This window comes from Uloborus diversus, chromosome 1, assembly GCF_026930045.1.
Source record: "Uloborus diversus isolate 005 chromosome 1, Udiv.v.3.1, whole genome shotgun sequence".
Lineage (NCBI taxonomy): Eukaryota > Metazoa > Arthropoda > Arachnida > Araneae > Uloboridae > Uloborus > Uloborus diversus.
This window is the reverse complement of record NC_072731.1, coordinates 14,218,665-14,235,315: the sequence shown is the minus strand read 5'-3', so window position 1 is coordinate 14,235,315 and position 16,651 is coordinate 14,218,665. Positions and strand designations below refer to the sequence as shown.

Genomic DNA, 16,651 nt, shown 5'->3' with positions numbered 1-16,651 from the left:
TTATATTTTTGTTCATTCATGAACATTTTTTAAAAGATTATTTCCACTTGTTTTCATTGAATTCATTTAGTGACCCATTCCTTACCTTCAATGGCCCATTCAGCCCCATGGGTGAGGATGAATGGGCCAAATTTCTATATTTTTATTTCCTATTATCATTCATTATTAACATTTCCTAATCCGACTTTTTTATGTAACCAAATAAGTAAAGTAACTATAAAGCCAATTCTGAGCTAAACAAAAGTATTAGAAAAAATGTCAGAAATTAAAAACCAAAAATTGGCCCATTCATTACCACTCTCCCGTTTTATTTTTCAGTGTTCAAGCTATGTCTCATGCATCGGAAGACCAAGCTATTGATTGGCAAGAAGAAGCCGAAGCTGTTATTCGTGATGTTGGTTTTGCTCTGAAGAGCATTTCAATATCGTCACAAATGCCTCAGTCCTCGACTGAAATTTATTTCAACATCGAAACTCGAGAAGGCCAGAAGTTATGCGTCGAACTCTCCAGTTACGGGTTTCGAGTTGTTTCAGATTGCTTCGACGATGCCAAGGAAGGTTTTCCTGACCAAACCTACTACGAGACTCCTTATGCTTTGTTCGACAAGTACAGTAGTCAGTTCCGGCATTGTTTCGCCAATGAGTTAGAAAAGAAACTTAGTCGTCTAACGGGATTTTCTTAGTGGGCATGTTTTAGTCATTTTTGTACAAAAGCATTTTTTTAAAATAGTTTTATAGTAATTTTTTCTGTTATATGTTAAAATGCCAAAATCTGAAACCTTCTATTGTCTCATTCTCATTTAATCTCCTGACAGCAAAACCTGCATGAAGGGGAAATCAACTGTAAAGAATGCTCTGCATCAGCGATTCTCAACCTGGGGAGAGGTGGGGGGGGGGGACTCTCCCTAGGGGAGCATAAATGGATTTCAAGGGAGGAATGAATGTGTAAAATAATAGAGTGAAACAGTACAACTATAACTGGTTTTTCACTGTCACAGCCTAGCAGGGTTGGCAAGTTTTTGCCACAAGTGGAAAAAAACCGCGTTTTTTTCCGCCTGGCAAAAATAGGTTTTTGCCAAAGTGGCAAAAATAGGATTTGCATGAACAACTTATCGACACATTTTTCAGATGTTGCCTGGGAATAAAAAGAGTGAAAAATGCTTTGACAAACGTTTATTTCATTAATTTACTTGTTTAAAAAAATATTAATGTTTAATTTGCTTTAAGAGAGTTAAATATTTGCAACATTTTTGTTTTTAAATCTTTTACATGTTACTAACAAAATTAACAATTTGTATTATTGAAGACCTGAATATATTTATTAGCTTACAATGTAAAGGTAATTAGCTTGTGTATTATATAGCAATTTTTTCAAACATTCCATATTTTTTTAATTGTATCTGTTAAATCAATATGTAACAATAAAAAGAAATTGAGATAAATGAAAATTATTTCCTTAAATAAAACGTCACTTAAATAATAGTCTATAACATCTTTGAAAAGCTATTTATTATTTCAGCATGACTCGTTTCCTAAGGGTTGTAATTGGCGAACAGTTTCGGATTTTTGATTTTACAAAAGAAAAATTTGTGAAATATCTTTCTATTGTAGCTGTACTTGCATGACGCGCTCGCAGAGCTGTAACTAGCATGCAGAAATCTTTGAATAATGCACTTGACTTCAAACCAATGGGGGTAACTTCTTACTCATAGTTGATAAATGGCTTTTCCATCTTCTGTAAGCATAAGCTAATATTACTTAGAAGTAGAGCTAATCTAAAATGCATGTATCAAACCAGAGATATAAGGGTTTCCTCCCCCCCCCCTGCTCAAATCTATCCATTTTCTCTGTAAAAGTGAAAACTGCATTGTTTCTTTAGAGACTTTAGAGAGAAATAAAAGTTAGTGTTTTACTATATTGTACAACTACTCTAGTCAAAACCAGATAGGACTCGGCAAAAAAATAGATTTTTGCCAAAGGGAAAAAAGTTTAAACACTTTTAATTTTCAAGAAATTTACTAATTTTAAAAACCTCTTTTTAAGTATTTAAATGATTGGACTTGAATAAAAGTAGTTTATGTGTTGCAACAAGCAACATGTTATAGCAGAGATTTAAAATCATTGTTATTACTACCAATGCATTTTTCTATTTAATAATCAGTCTAATTAATAATAAAATTGATAAGTAAAATTTTTATTCAGTGTTATATATTATTTAGATCATTACTATTCCATAATTAATATAACTTAATGCAACGTTATTAGTAATTGGGTTTTTGCCATGGTTTTTTCCACTGACCCGGCAAAAATACCTTTTTGCCAGCAAAATGACCAACTCTGCAGCCTAGTATTAAAAAATGTGTGATGGACCAACTGGCATATGTCCCTCTGATGTTGTAAAAGTGACTTGTATTTCATGCCATCCTCATTAATTTATGCTTACTGCTTTGATTCCATGTTTTCTAATAATATGTAAAGAAAGTGTACCAATAATAAATTTTCTGTCTGCAAAAAATACCTAGATTTTAATTCAGTTACAGCTCCAGCTATCCTAACCAGCTTATTAAGTTTTAAATTTTAATTGTACAATTCTGTATAGACCACATATGGGAGAATAAGGGGGAGGGAGGGGTATGGTCTGACATCAGTGTTTGAAAGGGGGTGCAGAACCTGAAAGGTTAAGAACCACTGTTTTATATAATCACGGGGAGAGGAAGGGAAAGCTGTTGGCCCGGGCCTGAGCTTGAAGGGGGCCTTAGATTTTTGAAATGAGTGGCAAAATATATGTAGGGACATAAGTTTAAGCAATATGGAGGAGCACCGTAAGAGTCATTTGTGACAAGCCCCAAAAATTTTTGTGCGCACTCCTGATATCACAGGTTTTAAACAATTACAATTTGAGTCATTCTTCAGCTCATACTAGAATTAATAAAAGTTGCTATCCATAGCATTAAGGAAAATAGCAACAGACCATGAAGACTAGAAAGATATATGTTTTTTGTATCATTTTTATGTTTAATTAATATTTATTGTTTTTATGAAGCAAAATTCAATAACCCTGATGTTATTAAATGATTATTCTCTATAAAAGCTCTATTTGTAAAATAACGAATTTCTTAATCTTAAATCCAATTAATTTTTTTTAATATTCAGAAAACCTAGTAATTCTGTTATGTTTAGTGCTTTTCTGAAAGTAATGTTTGAAACAATACGTAAACAAATGATTTGAACACTTATTAGAACTCTTTCACTTCTCTATCAAATTCTGTTACCGATCATTCCATTTATTCTACTCTGTGATTTTTGATGCAATTGAACTGAAAAGTAGTGCTACTAGTGCAAATCTTTTTCTGTTAAACCCAGTGTTTTGAAATGCTGTCCCAAATGCAAAAATAATGTTTAATGTGAAGTCAAGTATGTGTTTTGGATTTTTTTGTCATAATATTGTTATTTATTTTCTTTTTAAGTTTCATATCACACTTTGATTTATATTCTATATCATTAAAAAATATCTTCTTATGCTCTTTACTGTTTTATTTTTTAGAAAAGTGTATTGCAATGTTTTCTCTGGTTATATATATATATATATATATATATATATATATATATATATATATATATATATATATATATATATATATATATATATATATATATATACTAGCAAAAATACCCGGCGTTGCCTGGGTCAGTAATAATTATTAGAAAAAATCGTTACTTGCTTTTGTTTTCTGTTTTAAGTGAAAGAATTTAAAACACATCTTTTTGACGTGATTAAAAATCGAGTTTCTTCCTTACCCATAAAACTAAAATAGCAATAAGTATAAAGAACAAAGTAGTATTGATTTAGAAACGAAAGCACTATATTTAAGCATATACAAATTTAAAAAACATGAAATTAATCTTCTCATGTTTAAAAAGATTAATCTGTTGATACTTTTTTTTTTAACATGGAGTCTAAAACCTTCTCTGTATGGCTAATGAAGTACGAAGTGATTAAAAAAAAGTAGCTGCGCTCGTAATCCCCTTATACTTGCTTTAGTTATTTCGGGAAATTTCAATCATTGTGGCTCTTGGTGCGATTTTACCGAATTTGCGAAAGTCGTTTCGGGGTACCTTCGATGATGCTCCCCCATTCTTTCCTTACTTTGTAAAACGATATGATATTAACTTTCGTTACAGAGATATCGTCGCCAGATGCTGAGATATTTTTGGTCACCATAAAATGGCGCTAAACAGTTTCATCCGAAATGTTACCAAAATAAGTAATAAAATTTGGTGATTGTTTGAAATTGTGCAAAAAGGAAAATTAATGGAAGTTTTTGTGCTGCTTATGGATTTGCCTAATTTAGTTGCTGGATTATTTAACACAGTAAAAAAAGTCTTTTGAAAATTCTTTGATTGGCGATATTTTGTTTACATGGTGAAAGCTGAGAAACATTATGACGTAGTCTTTGGCTTCAAAAACAGCAACGTTGAAAAAACTGCCAAATGCATCAGCTACGGAAATCTTTCTGCAAAAATTTTGGCGATCTGCTGGTTTGGATAATGAGTAAGTGTTCAATCAGCATAAATAATAATAAAAACCATTAATTACATTAAAGTTCCGTTTAAATGGAAAATCATCAGCCAAATCATTTGCCAATCTTGTGCAAAAATCTTACTTCAAGATTTTACTTGAGAAAAGCCTTGAACAATCACGAAAAGCAAAGAAAGTCAACAATACAACAATTGTCGCTATCGACAGGGAGTTGAGATGATACACTAAATACTGTATTGAGTTGAGGAAAGCCTTCGAACATGGATCTAAAAAGCTCATAACTCGTTTTTTATTCTACTTAGAAATTTCGAACAGGTGCCATCTTCAGCAGAAAAATCAGAGCTTTCGATGGACATATAATGTAAATATGTGCAAGCATTTTTTCATCCCAATATTAGAGAATTTATACAAAAATTGTGTTTTATTGCCCCCTAAGGGGGGTTTTGCCCCCCATAACGGGACAAAAACTACCCTATGTGTTATTCTGATGCATAAGCTATATTATTGTAAAGTTTCATCAAAATCCGTTCAGTAGTTTTTGCGTGAAAGAGTAACATACATCCATCCATACATCCATACAGACAAACTTTCGCATATATAATATTAGTAAGATACTGAATTCTGTTTTCTAAATTACAAAAAAATATCCCAATTAAGCTTAAATACTAACTGTTTCTTCAAAGAAAACATTAAAAAAAAATTTTTTTTTGATCAAAACATGTTAAAAGAATTTTTAATGCGGGTCATCTCTATACGTAACCGTATATTACATATCTATGTATTCTCGTTCGTATTTAATTGAAGTTAAATATTGGGAATCAAACCTGTTTTTAATAATTTAAAGGATAGTATTAAGATTTTGCTTTAAAATATAAACTGAAAGCAAATAAAATATTGATAAGTTTTTTTTTTCATGTGTAAGTCAAATGTTCTTTTTGTGACTTGAGTTTCGTAGATTTATTTTTCCAATCACAACTTTTACATTACTTTTATTTCAAATCTTAGACAAATCCTAAATTAACCGGATCTTATTAAAAATATCTGGAAACTTACAAAACTTCATTCGTTTATGCGCACTTGTTATTTTCAAACTACACATTTACTTACTTTTGTTTACTTTCAAACTGCTTAAAAAATTATAGTGTGGCTATGGTAACTTGATGCTTGACCTAAAATGAACTCCTTTATGCTTGGGTTAAAATAGAAGAAAATTTTAAATCGGTACAGTGCCCATAGAAGATCACTAGAAGTATTTATTATTAACTTAAATGGTAATCATTTCTTTAAAAAGAGCTGTTTAAATTGCATTAAATATCATTAAGAATATAAAAAATGCAGAATTTGCTTTTCCATCAACAACATAATTTACCATGAGAATTATTTTAAAAATAACTTCAATTTAAATTAAAACGATGTCATAAAACGTGCATTTTCTGCTTAAAGATAGCGCCACCTATTTTTATTTCGAAGCATAGTTTCTCAAAGGCAGCTTTCTTTTGTTTTGCAAAGGATGAAATTGAATGAAAATAATAATGCTGTTTTTGTCAGCAACATTCAATTAAAGATCTCAGTTGCAAATGCTTATTCGTATTTAGCAGATTACAAACAAGAAACACACAGCGAAAGATGACTAGCAACATTACAGTGGCGTCACAGCTTTGAATGACACTCGAATAAGCCAATGAGAGGGCCTGAAATTTTCCTATGCCCGAACAGTAGTAAAGGTAGCTTATATGCTACCCGCATGAACTTCAACGACGTTAACAGAGGAAGACGTGAACCGGGTTGGTGAATTTTTTAACATTGACGCTGAAGGGAAGGCGTTTCGACTCCATCGAGGCGATACAAAAAGGCTGTGAGGACGAGCTCAAGGCGCTCCCGGATGATGAGTTTAGAAAATGTTTCCAGCAGTGGAAGAACCACTACCAGCGGTGTATTGACGCACAAGGGTACCATTTTGAGGAGTATTAGTTGTATGGTCCAAAAAGTTCAATAAAACTGCCTAAAAAAAAGTTTTATTACTTTTTAATCGCACCTTGTAAATCTTTCAAATTATATGAAATCAAGGAATTGTTTTTCATAACATTTAAATCCAATCTTACAATTCCCCCAAATTCACGAAAAATCATTATTTTTTTTGTTTCACTTGAAGTAGTGAGAAAAACTTAATTGCTTAAAAAACACCTACTTGTAGCAGCGAAAAGATTGTTACCTTCATTCATATTTAGTCAGTATTAGAGAGGAAAAAAAAGACTCTTCCAATTGAGCAATATTTCAGTAGGTGTAACTTTTTTTTCTTTTTTGAAAGCATGAAACACTTTTTTTTTTTTTGCTGAGAAAAGCTCGACCTGATATTCTTTCTCACAGCGTGGGGTCCATAGCATTTGTTCTGTCACTAATCCAGCCCTATTCGCTCAAAAACCCACATCCATCATTCCTCCCTCCAGTTTCCTTATAGTTCAGTAGGTGTTGGAGCAACATAACATTTATTACCTGTGACCACAACCTTACATAAGGTGCAGAAATATTCTGAGTCAGGGTTGAACTCAATGGTTTCAAGGGGAGGAGGGAGGGGGGGATATTTTCCATCCAACTATTTTCATAGCAGTTCCATATTTCGGAAATTTAATTACCGTCTCAATGGAGCATCAATGATCTATTTTTTATTTCTCCTGAAGACCTATTACTAAATCTAAGTTAGCAAATCTATCACAAAGCACAAATATTTCCTAGAGAAAAGGAATTAAAATTCTACGGTTTAACGGTATCCAATTGAGACAAATGATTTACTATTGAATTACAAGCATACAAATAAACAATTTGTGACATCTAATGAAACCAGCAAGTAACATTAGTAGGACCATTTCTTCAATAACGAAAACATAGAGAGTTCTCTGAAATATTTTATTTTCACAAAGCATTATAATATACATAAATTCATTTATATTTTATAAAAAACAAGTTGCTAACTGATTTGTGCAAGTAAACATGCACCAAGAAAATTAAAAGATATATGACTTTTAAAGATACATTTCAAAGACTCCATTTGCAAAAACTTCACTCTTCTACATTTGCTGAGTTGAATTTCCGTTATACGTGCTATTTTCCTCATCATCGCTTTGATTGTTCAGCCGAAAAATGTTTCCATCACGCCTGTAAATTGTAGGCTCTCGTCTTCTAACGGATTGGCTGGAGAAAATAAATCATGAAATTAAAGAGATTCTAGATGAATCAATCAGTCATTAGCAAGAACCTTTGGGACAAAATCAAGTCATCAAATAACTTTGTTTTAAGGTGATATATAAGGTTTGTTATAAATCAGATTCTAGTAGTCAGCATAAGATAAAAATATCAAGTATCTGCGCACATAGCTCAAAACTATCTGCAGGAATGAAAATCAAAATGCAGTGGGTAGGTAAAATATTTAGTAAGAATATGCCTTTTGCTTTCAATCATGTATTCATGAAAGCAATAATGAACATTTTTCATTAATTTATCTTCAAATTTTGAAGATAATCAGTGCAGGGATGTGGCGACCAAAACTTGTTTTTGGAGCAATCTTGAGAGCGGGAGAATGGTGAGTTGGGAGAAAATTTGGAACAGCCTGGAGTAGTAAAATTGCAAATTTGGAGCAACTTGCAGCAGCAAAAAATTTCAATTCTGCATCTATTTGTAGCAACTATGCATATTTCCCACACAGAAACATGCGTAGCATGGTAAAATAATTAAAAAGGAGATTTTGGATGCAAAAACACCAGAACTCAACTATAAATTAAAGCTCTCTTAATTACATTTATTATTATTACTACTATTATAATTATTTTTTTTTATGTCTAATATTTTCACAAAAGACAAGTCCTATCCTGCTTTACCCTTTTCTTACACTTCCTCTGATTAAAATTTAGTTCACACATTTACTTTGCTTAATACATCACTGATTTAGTGCACATTTAAGTTATAGTGCATTGATACCTATTTTTAAAATTTGTTAGCTTTTATGCAGTTCATACATTGGCATGTAAACTATATGAGATATATACACCTGGATGCCTCAGTTGCCAAATCGATTAACTCTGCTTTTTAAAAAATCATCATTTCTGCATTAATAGTGCTGAATCAATGCTTAGCATGTGATAATTATTATAAACGAGCTGATATGTGCCCCACATGACTTCCTTTTACTCCAATTCAATGTCATTTTCTCATTATTGACAATTTTAATGTGATTCAATAGTTTACTCTCTAAATATCACCAGTGGTCAAATTCAAACCAGATTTAAAAAAAAAAAAATCGCCAAGTTGGCGACCAAAAGACTGCCGATATATTGCCAAGTGTCCGCCAAACTGTAACAGCACTTGAGTTTACATCAAAATTAACAATTATATCCCCTAAAAAAGGGCAAAAGACCCCCTTAGAAACACCCGAATGCAACCAAAAGGGGAGGTGCACAACTAGACCCCACTAGGAGTCTACGTACCAAATTTCAACTTTCTAGGACATAACGTTCTTGAGTTATGCGACATACATATGTACATGCAGACGTTACGAGAAAACTTGTTGTAACTAACTTGGGAATAGTCAAAATGAATATTTTGCGTGTCTCGTTTTTAGAAATTTCTGAGGGAAGACCGCAAAGCTTGCTTTTCCCAGTGATGAAGAACTTAAAATGAGCAACATTTTTGAAAAATATTTCGAGTGGGAAATCTTCCTCCGAACTCTCTCTCATTATGTTGCCCGTCAAACAACGGCGAAAGTCGCGTGTTTAGGAAGTCATTTTCAAGAAGTTTCATACGGAGACGGGAAAACCATCTGACTTCCCAACATTTTTGGAAATAGTTGGAAACTTATGTCGGTCAAAGATAGCCTACAATTCCGTTTTTGAAACTTCGGCATCAGAAAATTTCTAGAGAGCTCCCGAACAATTCCTATCCACTTTAACATCATCAAAGATAGACTAAAATTGATTTCAAGTTTGAAAATATTTCGGGAGGAAAATCCAGTTGGAGTTAGGGGAGGCCCTTACACCACTAGATACAGCCTTTATTTATGTGTTTTTCAGTTTAGTTGAAAAGCTTTCCAGACAGCGCCGCTGAACCTTCCCCAATATTTTTACGTGTCCGAGGATAGCATAAATTTGCTTTTTTAACACTTCAATTTCGGAACATTTCCTTGAGAAGTCGCAACCCCTAACGTCACCAAAGAAAGCATAAAACTGATTTTAATTTTGAAAAAAAAAAAAAAAACTGGAGGTAGCTTAATAAAGCCTCTTTTCTATGAGTGTTTCCAAAAATTGCTTTAAATTCCGAATTTTGACTTAACTTCTTTAATTTTTCGGTGAGGCTCTGAATTCCTTTTTTCCCCCTATATATGTAAGTATGAAGGAAAAAAATATATTTTTTTTTCTTCTTTTTTAAAATCTTATTAAAACACTTTTGACTCTTTAATGTATTAACTATTTCCCAACAAAAGGGCAGCAAATTGAGGAACCGCCCCGGGCAGCAGAAAGCGTAGCTACGCAACTGCCTATGCTTGGTTAAAAACCCCTGGTTGCAAACAGATTGAGCAGTCGATGGTTCAGGGCAGCTGGGAGCATGCTGCTCGCTTGTATGTAACTCTGTTTCAAATAAAAAATTACAGTCCAATTGATACAGCTAAATTTTATAAAATGATTGTTTGGTTTTCCTGGTAGCTTTTCAGACACAAAGGAGCCAGCGACCAGACAAAGTGAAATTCGTAACGGAAAATAAACAATAAAAAAACATTATTAGATGTTAAGTGGTGAAAATCAGATTCTACCTGGTGCTGTCACTACTGCCGGGCTGATTAGTTTTAGAGGTGGTTGACTGTGTGTTCGGAGGAGCTTCTGGTGCTGGACTGGGTTCAGGACGTGAAGGCGTTCCCGTGAAAAAAGCCGTTATGAATCTCCAAATCGTAGTTAGAGGTGACATAAGAGTCCAAAACAGATTGGATAAAAATCCAACACCTTGGTTAACACTAGTGACAGCCTGAGCCTAAAAATATTGATAATTAAAAAAAAAACATAAGCACTAATGCATAAATACAAGAAAATGTACATGATTCATTCATTCAAACGAAATACATGATAGATATTTAAAGGTTCCAGAAATTAATATTAATGCCAGTAATACGAAACACAAAGAAACATTTTAAAAAATTAAAAAATGGACAGCAACTTTCATGTAGGGAAAGTACTTTCCAAAATTTTTCTGCTTCAAAACTGAAACGCAACTATTATGTGAAGACAATCGTAGTCTATGCAACGAGAAACAACATGTCGAAGCCAAACAACTTTCGTACTCTTCACTCTTTTCTCCTTCTATAGTTGTCATGGTTACTGCACTATGAACTTTTCCCTCACATTGCTTCGGCAAATGTTATGTGATCAAGAAACAACATGGGGGAAAAGTTTATAGTGTCATAACCATGACAACCAGAAGGGCAAAAGAGGGGAGAGTGGGCAAGTTATTTGGCCTTGACACACCGATTCTCATTACATAGACTGTAATAAAAATATACACAGCAATTGGTTCTTTCTGTTCCCATGAAAACACAATTTTAATTTATTGATCTTTCCACTAAACACAGAAAGGCTTGAACATATGACATTTTTTTTTACATGCAGGGTTTGTCAAACTGGGATTAGAACCCCCCCCCCCCCCCCACACACACACAGAAAAAAAAAAAAACGCCCGGGTATTTTTCAGATGAGATCACTTGAAAAGACCTACTATATCAGTGAAGTGAATTTTATCAGAATTTACTGCATATCAAAAACATATACTTCAGAACCAAACTAAATATTGTGACTATATTGGTCAATATTAAGTCCAGAAGTAGCCACCTTCCTTTCTGGACGATTTATTAATTATTATAGAGAAAAAAATGCAAATGGTTTTCACATTTTAAAAAAACTTTGGAAAACAAGCAATAATTATTTCAATCAATTTCTTTTTCTGCATTGTTGGGGGAAATGCCTTTATTGTAACAGGGAAACAGTTTTTAACATCAGCATAAAGCAAGGTTGCCACTTTAAAAAGTGAGCTTACAATAGTTGTTAGAAAATGAGGTAAATTATTTTCCAAAAGTGTTGCCAACCTTAATTTGCATTAGTTTTTTCTCATTCGTTCTTTCCTTCTTGCAACAAGATTGCGTCAGCAGAATATGCAAATTGCCAGTAGCATTTAAGCTCCCGGCACTTTGCCTCATTCTCTTCCCTTTCAATTTCAACCCAAGTCAGACTTGGTTGTTTTTTTCGGCAGCTCAGTTGTGTCTGTCCGTTTCTGCCGATAGATTCAGCTTATTGCTCTTGCCATGACTATCATAGCTCAATATGTTTAACGTTTCATACTTTGACTTAGAATTAGTGATGTTCCGGATATCCAAGGGAAAATAAAGGTCTGAATCCGTATCCATTACTTTTTTGACGGATCTTAAACGGATCATTTCTATTCTAAAAATTTTTGATAGTAAACAAGTAAAATATTTGAATAAAAGACTCTTATATTCCGTTTAAATTAGGTTTTATTCCCTATTTAAATTATAAGGTATCATTTCAGAAGCCAACTTGTACCCCCCCCCCTCCCCGTTGTAAAAAGAAAGGGGAAATAAGTTTTTAAAGTGTGTATTAGTATGTCTTTTTGTGGCATTGTAGCTCCTAAACAGATGAACCGATTTTGATAGTTCATTTTTCGTTCAAAAGGTGACTTGATCGAAAGTGTTCTTTGCTTGGCCTCTTTTTTTTTGTAGAACTTTAATTACTAGAGATATTAATTAAAAACTGATTTAACGTTTTTCATAATTATGGTAGTAAAAATTTACCCTCACGTTAAAAATGTTGGCCCTAATTGAAAGAAAAAAGTTTTCTGCTTTTGGTATTTATTTGAAACTTCCAATTATATACAGTAGGAGCTATAATCTTAGGTAAATTTTAAATGCAATTCTAAGCCTTTATACGAGTGATTGGTAGTGATTTCATAGTCGGAAGATAAGGAGAAAAAGCTCAATGATTTAAAATTTTTACCTGCTGTCAGTTCATATTTGTTAATAAATGTGTGTTCTGACCCACAAAATTCATCTTAATATGAGGTTGGCTCTCTGGGACATGTTTTGTTTTTTAATGTTTAATTTAATATTAGTTTTTGTTATTGATTTGGGGTTTCTGTTATTCTTCATTTTTGTTTTTCTCGGCATCCTTTAAAAAAAGTGAGACTAAAGTCTCTATTTACTGTTTGTAAAGGTGTTCCCGGCTCTGTATTTCGTCGGTTGGAGAAGTTCAGTGGAATGGGTCAGCGCTGCAATTATGCTGAAATAAAATGGGAAAAATTTCTAGCCTGTCCAGTAGCAGCTTTACACTCTTGCTCCTGTATCCTACATCTACCGAGTAAGCTAGAAATAATTATTCATATTCCATCTAAGCGTTAATGCAGCGCTGACCCATTCCTTCCAACTCTCCCTCAATTTTAACGGAGATTTCTTTAAAGAGTAAATAATAGTCTTGATTATATTTTTTCCGCAGTTGACATTTTTTGAAGAAACTGCCATTATTCTGACGGGAATACTTTCCGTAACAATTTTTACACTTGGATAGTTGAATAGGGTAAAAAAATTTTGAGATCCGTATCCGCGGATCTTGACACTAATGATCTGGATCCGTATCCGCGGATCTACTTTTTTAATGATCCGGCACATCACTACTTAGAATGTAGGCTTCAGAAGTTATTTCAAGTATAATGAGCTACTGAATGTTGTAAAGAGCGTATTCTCAATATTTCGTTTAACATGTCATTGTATATATCACAGCCATAATAAACAAGTTACTTTTAACTTTGGCTCTTCTTGATGTTGCACAAGATAAATATGTTTTTTTCAAGAACTATCACACGTTCTGGTTGAGATTCTACTAAAAGTTAATAAACTGAGCATTTTTTAAAGCTCACAGTTTAACAATAATCACATGAAATTAGCTAAAAGTAGCGAACTTGTGTGATAACTGCACCAACTGTAACCATTTTTGTTTTGTCCACCATTGAAAGTATTTATGACACATCCCAAATTATTATATGCAAGATTGTGACTTAAAAATTTGAATAGTGTTAAAATTAGTAATTTATAATTCCAACTGCTCAGATCAATGAATTTAGAAATACTTGGTATCATTCCAGTTTATGGTTTCTGTTTCCCTTTTCATCTTAAAACTAAGTTACAGGTTGTGAGAACAAACTGCAAAAAAATATTACTACATACAGTAAAACCTGTTTACAATGATACTGTTGGGACCTAAAAAATATTGTTATAGACAGGTTATCATTATAGACAGTTTGATTATTCATGCTGACATTTTGCTGGGACCGAGGGTTTATAGTAATAGGCAGTATCGTTGTACACAGGTTTCACTGAAATATATTTACAAGGGGATTACGAGGAGCACCTTTTTCAAAATATTACTTTTTCACTTTTTAAATCAAGGCAAATGTTTAATTTTTAAATGATCATGTTTCAGAAAAAAAGAATATTGATTATATTTCATATAAATACTAAACTTTTCAAATTTGTATATGTTTTTCTTCAATTTTGACATTTTTTAATTGACAATATATTTGGATTAGGACTGGGCGATATCAGAAATTTAATACTGCGATATATATCGCTCGCCAAATATCGATATTTTCTTGGGGGTGGGGGGGGGGGATTGCAAAGGATCAAAAACAACGAAAAACATTTCCAAATATAATAAATACAATTATTTCTCTAATTCAAAACTTTTCTGGGGGAGGGGGACGTGCAAATAGTATAGCTCAATGCATGATAAAGGTTCTTCAAGTTTTAAATATTCAATATTTTGTTTAAATCTTTCAATTGGAGCAGTTTCAATAATTTGAATGTACTTTGAACTATATTTCGCATTGACGTCTTAAATAGTTTATTTTTAGCCATTTAATAGCTCTTGCTTTAAGACTTTTTACTTCTTAGTTGAGTAACATTAAGTAAAATACTAATAATAAATCTTTAAAGAATGCAGCTATACATTTTGGAAACTATCACACCATACACCCATTAAGCCCACAGAACAATGAAATATACTTTTGATTTATATATCACTAGCTGCATTACCCGACACTGCACACTCTAACTCTAAAATAAAAGTTTTGTCTAGTGACACATGTTTAACAATCAGGTTTAAAAAAGGAAATATAGCACAAACATTTCCCGTCAATTTGTAGAAAGCACAATTTTATGACTCAAAATTTAAATATAGACATCATTGGATCTTTTTGTAATCATTCTGGATTTTCTGGCGAACCCCCCCCCCCCCCCCAAGGTGGTCCCTGTACACCCCCCATTTTGATGAGAAAAAATATGTGAATTCCTGAGCATCAACGGACCACTGCGCCATGTTTGGAAAAAAATCCGACGAAAACTGGATTTGCATAAGGAAAACCCCTTGTGGGATGTATTCGCACCCTCCCCCCTTTCTTCATAGGTAGGCGAAAACCCCTATGACAATTCCTGACCATCAAAGAACCGCTGTGCCAAATTTGGCAAAGATCCGACAAAAACTGTGGATTTGTATAAAAAATCCCCTGTGGAAGGGATGCGAAAGAAAACTTCCCTAAGTGAATTCTTGAGCATCAAAGGAGCTGCTGCAAAATTTTTGCAAACATCTGACGTAAACTGGATTTGCATAAGGAAAATCTCCGTAGAGTGTTTTCGCCCTCCTCCCTCTCTCATTGATAGGCAAAAAACTCCCTATAAAAATTCTAAGCATCAAAGAATCGCTGATCCAAGCTTGTCAGGTGAAATCAGAAAGTTTCAGTTTCATTGTTGCCAGCAAAGTGAGATTTCGTCGGAGCCTTTCAATGGCGGCGTGTGTTATGAAGGGCATTAATATTTTTCCTCTTAATATCGGAATTAAAGTTATATTCGTTCAGAACTGAAAAAATTGAGTTGCGCTCCTTCATGTGCGATAAATGTTCGACATTAAGTATTCTTATTAGGTTTTTATCCTTTTTCATTTTTTTTTAAATAAAAATATTTTTGTTCAATATTTTTCTTAAACATCTTATTCAGTGCAATATCAAAAGTTTATGTTTAATTTGAACTATGAATCATGATGATACCTCACTTGGTTAATTTTTAATTGTTGCATTAGGATGCTTTCTTAACCAATACACGTTCACTTTTGTGGGCCTACAAGAGGCCATGTCAGCTTTGTCAGAAAGAGAGCGGGGTCCTAGGAAGGACCCCGCTGATTTAAAATAACTAGATATATGAAAAGTAAAAGTAGCAAAGCAGTAGTTTGGTACAGTGTTTAAATAAAAATTGAGAGATTAAAATGTGATTTGATATTGTAATATTATCTTTTACTTTTCAGCACAGGGCAGGGTCCAACATATATTTAAACTGCTAGATGCCAGACTTAAAATGGCACTAAACACCCTACACTAAACTACTTTACGGCAATGGCACTAAAATCCTAGAATAATTGTAGGACTTGTGATAATCTCCAGTTATTTTATAATCACTTTGGATTCAAAAGGAGGGAATGTTTTTAAATTTTTTAATGGACTCAAAGGGTTAAATATATATACACAGATAGGCAAGAAACAATTACACATTGCACATACCAAACAAAACAGTGTACAAGTTTTTTGTTAAAAAATAATGTGAAAAATTATTTTTATGCAGTGTGATATCCCGTAAACAATTTTATGGATGTTGTTACAGAACCTGTTTTTTTTATCATAATGAATGGTAAGTCTGCTTATTTCATTTGACGTTGTTATTTCTATTTTAAGGTTCTATTGTAATAATAATTTGGAAGAGAAGCAGTTTTTTTCATTTTGAAATGTTAATGTGCGGCTGTAAATGAGCAATAGAGTCAGTCTCCTATGATGCACTTTTCCAAGGAAAGTGGCGACATTCGCTTAAGATGCTGAGAAAAGAAAACTGACATGGTAGAAGAAAACATATCATAATTTTGAAATCAGCATGCCTATTTCATACTAAAACAGCTCAAAAATCAAACTCAGCAGAAGTTTTCTCATAAATTATTACCCAGTGTTGTTGCTGGTATGAAAGCAATGGCTACAG

At 33.0% G+C, this 16,651-nt stretch overlaps 2 protein-coding genes across 4 annotated transcripts in view; one reads left to right on the top strand and one right to left on the bottom strand.

Annotated features, from left to right (window-relative positions):
• Window positions 1–328: 328 nt before the first annotated feature.
• LOC129234301 (GSK3-beta interaction protein-like) lies at window positions 329–682 on the top strand. The gene has a single exon (XM_054868296.1). It carries the CDS (start codon window positions 329–331, stop codon window positions 680–682), a length of 354 nt encoding a protein of 117 aa, XP_054724271.1.
• Window positions 683–7,429: 6,747 nt separating this feature from the next.
• LOC129234436 (UBX domain-containing protein 4-like) overlaps window positions 7,430–16,651 on the bottom strand; it is a 56,395-nt gene continuing 47,173 nt past the window's right edge. For all 3 annotated transcript variants that reach the window (XM_054868436.1, XM_054868438.1, XM_054868437.1), the window contains 2 exons: window positions 10,337–10,551; window positions 7,430–7,728 (listed from right to left, as the gene is read on the bottom strand). In XM_054868436.1, coding sequence (XP_054724411.1) covers window positions 7,605–7,728; window positions 10,337–10,551 — 339 coding nt within the window. In that variant the 3' untranslated portion in view covers window positions 7,430–7,604. The remainder of the gene's footprint in view (window positions 7,729–10,336; window positions 10,552–16,651) is intronic.

Excerpts from the sequence above, each read along its gene's own strand:
- LOC129234301 (XM_054868296.1), top strand. The coding sequence starts at position 329 with ATGTCTCATGCATCGGAAGACCAAGCTATTGATTGGCAAGAAGAAGCC.